The following is a 4,690-nucleotide window of genomic DNA, read 5'->3' as shown; positions in this document are numbered from 1 at the left end:
TTGTGAGCCACCATGTGGTTGCTGGGATTTGAACTCTGGACCTTCGGAAGAGCAGTCAGGTGCTCTTACCCACTGAGCCATCTCACCAGCCCTACTTTTAGTTTTCTAGAGTGTTTTTTGATAGCCACGCGTGGCTGCAGGCTATTGCACTGGGCAGCTCCATCCTAAAGCCTGGATTTATTTTGACCGTCCCCTCGGTTGGTGAGAAAAGCATTGCAATTCTACCCTGTATCTTGAGGGAAACACTGCTTTTGTTTGCCTGAAAACATCCTCATTTTGAACATCATTCTTTCAAAGAGGATCTTAAAAGCATATACTTAAATCTAATTACCATGTGCCAGGCATGATTTTTGAGAGTTTTATAAATATTAAAATCACAGTGATACGTTTTATCTCATTTCTTCTGCTTTTGTCCATCTTTTGTCTCCTGCTGGGAATAATTTTCAAGCATCGTTTGTTCTTTGCTTTTTGTTTTTTGTTTTTGTTTTTTTTTCCTTAAGCACAGAGTGTGAGCACCATTATTTCACTGTCTGTAGGTGATAATTTAAGTTCTTAAGTCTATGGCGCCAGCTGGCTGTCTCTGCATTGTTTTCTCTTCCTGGGTGCTGGGCTATCTTCTGTGACACCCTGTGATACTGTGGTAATGCTGTGTGAAAATTATTTGTAGGGGTCATTTGGACTCTGAGGTCCTGCCTAGGTTCCTAGGTCCCTAGGTGGGCAGTGGCTTTTGTACTTCACTGAGCTATTTGGGGTCCTACGGTAAAAAAAAAAAAGGGTTGATTCACTGCTCTGCACTTGGCTTGACCCCTAACCTGAGTGCCCCCCCCCCCCACTCCCCAGAGCCTCATGGGTAAGCTGCAGGGTTCAGTCCCAGTACACTGACTTTGCTGTGGAATATGCCACTTCCTCAGGTTTTCTTCTGGTTTCTTTTTACTTTCCTAGACAGCCTTCCTTTGCTCTTGGACTGACACACTCACTCACTCACTCTCTCTCTCTCTCTCTCTCTCTCTCTCTCACTCTCTCTCTCTCTCATTAAATAAGTGTCCTGGGGATCCAACAGTGCCCTTTTGACTTCCTGCTCCACATTTCTCCTGGAATACTGTGTACTCTGACCCTGGTCCCAGCTTCTCTCTCAAGGTGCCTGTGGGTGTCCACTAGCAGCTTGCCCGGCTGTTCCATCCTCCCATGGAGCTTGTGTTCCTTCATGCCTAGGATACCTCGGGTTCATAGATTGGAAGGACCATCTGCTTAGAACATCCATGGAGACCAGTCAGGCTCCCCTGCCCCACCTCCACCCCACCCCAGTGGCATCACGGTGCCAGCATGTCTGTTTACCCTGGTCTGCAGTCTGCTTTCCTGGCAGGCATTTGGCTCTATTCTTTTAACCAACCCATCCTAAAATATAGACAGGGCCACATCATTCCTGAGCTTAAAATCCCCCACAATTACCCATGATTTCTAAGGTACCATCACCCCCCACCTCCAATCCAACATTGGCACAGAAAGGCTTTGTTCCCCTGGTGCCTCCTGTTCCCGGCCTGTATCTGTCGACCGTGTGTGTACTTGTCCTTAGAGCTTCTCACATCCCCTCTTCCCTTTCAGAGGACGGTCCCTCTCTGAGTCTCTCTCTGGTCAGCATAAGCTTTTCCCTCACAGAAAGGCATTATTGTTCTCTCCCAGCATGCTTTCCTGGGAGATCTGGAGGAGAGGAGGTGAAGAGATTCAGAACTCAGGTGACACACACTCCCTTGTTCTCCAGATGTGACCTCACAGATCCTGTCCCAGGCTACTCTTTCTCTTTGCTTTGACTTTGCGGTTCCCACTTTGCCTCATCCTGTACTGAAGGGAGGAACGGTAAGGGTCCAGCATGCAGAAGTGTACCCAGGCAGTGTGTGGACATAAGTGGAACCTGGTGTCCCTCTCCCCGGAAGCTCCCCTGCAAGGACGGCAGTCGGGCCTAGGGTGTAGGTGTCAGACCCCAGGTGTGGCTTGTGTCACGTGATACTTAAGATGTTCAGTAAAAGGAATGGGTTGTTAGAGCTCAGGCCGAAGCTAAGGCAGAAGAAGAAGATAAGGTTTCCTACAGTCAGGCGTACCGTCTGGATCGCCCACACAGGGAACACTCTCCTGTAAGGGTGTACAGAACATATGCCCAGCCAAGGGCATCGGCGCTGTTCTCTGAGGCGACCCAGCTTTGTTCCAGCAGTCTGTGTAGCAGTCAAGAAGACCCAAGCTCTGCAGCAGCTGATGGAGGAGGGGATGTACGCCATGCTTGAGCAGTGGGTGACTCACTCCCATGGAGCTCGTGTTCCAGCGTGTGTGTGTGTGTGTGTGTGTGTGTGTGTGTGTGTGTGTGTGTAGGAGGGAAGGAAACAGGCTCGGGAAGGATTTATGCACAAATGTCTTATAAAGGATGGTGGTATTAAAACATCAGAAGGTAGGCAAGGGAAAGCTGGACATTCCAGAATGTTCCTAACCTGATGCTGACCTCAGGTTGGGCAACCACATATATACCCCCCCCCTAAGTACCCTCCGCTCCGCAGGTCTGCTGACATCATTCAATGCCCCCTCCCACCATACCCGTCATTTCCCTCTCTCATCACTGAAGCATCTGAAGGGAGGAAGGGTCTCTGTTCTTGGAAAGGGTAGGAAAGGTACAGAGTTCCCGGCGGTGGCGGCTAGGGTGAGGCTGCTTGCTTATAGCTTGATGGTTCAGGAAACAGAAATCAGGTCAAAACTGGGATTGGGCTACAACCCATAATACTCATTCTGTGGTGACTCACCTCTTTCATCAAGACTCCACCTCCCAGAGACTCCCCAGCCTCCTAAAGCAACACCCCCAGTGGGGATCAGGTGTTCAAACCCATGAGCCTTCGAGGATATTACATACCTAAGCCCAACGCTGTGGCCCTGGCTCATGAGGTCGCTCCTGTTTCAATGTCTCTGGGGATGCTGTAAAGGGTACACTTGAGTGGCTGTGGTGACCACATTCTGTTGTGTGACGAGAGTCCTTGGACTCAGTTGGACAGCCACCTCCTTGTAGGCACAGATAAGGAGGGTTTCCTCAGTGTACATCGAAACAGAAGCATAAGGGTCAAACTCCAGGGAGTGACTTAGAAGCCAGTCTTCAGCAGCTGCCCAGTGAGGACAGCCTAGTCTGTCCCCAAAGGAAGCATCCGATAGAGAAGCCCTCAGGGGCCTGTGGAGGGAGCTCCTGCTACGGAAACGCTGCTCATTTGGATAGCGACGGTGACTCCTGTAGGTGGGCATCACGGTTGCTTTGGAATAGTTTTGGTTTAATGCTGGTAATTTGTTTCCATAGCTGGTTTAAGTAAAACCTGTGGAGTTAAACATGTAACTGACTTGATGAAATATTATTTTTTCAACTTAAGTCATATATATGTATATATGTGTGTGTGTATATATATATGTATGTATGTGTGTATATATGTGTGTGTATATATATGTATATATATGTGTATATATGTGTGTGTATATATACATACATATATATATATATATATATACACATACATATATATATGAACTTGAACTTTAAAGTTTTTCCATCTCATCTTGTCCCTTCTTTTTTTTCTTTTTCAAAAGCACCACCAAAAAAGGACACAGAAGAGAAACCTGAAGAACACAAGACAAAAGAGACTGATGGGGCACCCAGTGGCCCTGGACCGCGACAACAGCCTAGTGCCTTATGTGCCAGAGGAAGTAAGAAAGCCACCAGAAGCCCACAGAGATCAACGAGCAAGATAAAAGAGAACAAGCACCCGTTTGCTCTTTATGGCTGGGGAGAGAGACAGATGGACATGGGAAGCCAGAAGACACACAACGTCTGTGCGTCAGCCTCTGTGCACGAGGTGTGCCTTGAACGGGGCCAGACTAGCCCTGAGCTGCCTTGGGGGCATTTCTCCTATGGCTATGGTGCCCGGGGCCACGGGAAGTCCTTGGGTTATGTGGGAGTCCATGGAAGCCAAAAGAAGGGGGCTCTGGTCCTAGAAAGATGGAGTGGACTTTGGTTAACTGGGGCTACAGCCAGGGCTAAGGTCTGATGACAGGAAGAGGTAGCTGTCATTGTGGTGTATGAGTTCTGTGGTCTGGGCCACAGGGACAATGGGAGCAGGAGTTATCCCCTGAGGAGGCATCAGATTCCCTTAGCTTTGGTAGCCTGGTGTCCTTAACCAAGGCTTTCTCCTCAGCTCCTCTGACGACTTGGCGTCTACTAGGGACTTCTGTTTTCCCTTCAGACGACATTCAGCCTGATGCTTTCCTCGTTGTCAGCCATTGTGTTTTCTTCCCACGAGCTCCAGCCACTAGCTCGGCCTTGGTTTATCATTCTCTCAAGGCCTGAGACACTTTAGACATGAGAACCTTTAGTGGTAGCCGTGAAACAATACTGTGTTAGCACCAGCTGAATGCCAGGGACGCCTTTAAGAACAGGCAGGAAGAGGAACGGCAAACTTGGTTTTCCTGGGATGCCAGGCGAGTTCCCGGAGTAGCATGTTGGTGGCAGATGTTGTTTATCTGAGGTGGAATCTGAGACAAGGGAGCTGTTAGCAGAGGATTCTCATGAGTCTCCCTGTGACCATTTTAATAAACTCCCTTGACATGTTACACACAGACACACACAGACACACAGACACACACACACACACACACACACAGACACACACACACA

The 4,690-nt window shown here is 48.7% G+C and overlaps 1 protein-coding gene across 2 annotated transcripts in view; it reads left to right on the top strand.

Annotated features, from left to right (window-relative positions):
* Ccsap (centriole, cilia and spindle associated protein) overlaps positions 1-4,690 on the top strand; it is a 19,636-nt gene that overhangs the window by 11,428 nt on the left and 3,518 nt on the right. For both annotated transcript variants that reach the window (XM_029480265.1, XM_021170605.1), the window contains one exon: positions 3,607-3,872. In XM_029480265.1, coding sequence (XP_029336125.1) covers positions 3,607-3,872 — 266 coding nt within the window. The remainder of the gene's footprint in view (positions 1-3,606; positions 3,873-4,690) is intronic.

The sequence above is a fragment of the Mus caroli genome, chromosome 8, assembly GCF_900094665.2.
Source record: "Mus caroli chromosome 8, CAROLI_EIJ_v1.1, whole genome shotgun sequence".
NCBI lineage: Eukaryota > Metazoa > Chordata > Mammalia > Rodentia > Muridae > Mus > Mus caroli.
Note: the sequence above shows the minus strand (reverse complement) of the source record. Positions and strands in the feature narration are given on the sequence as shown.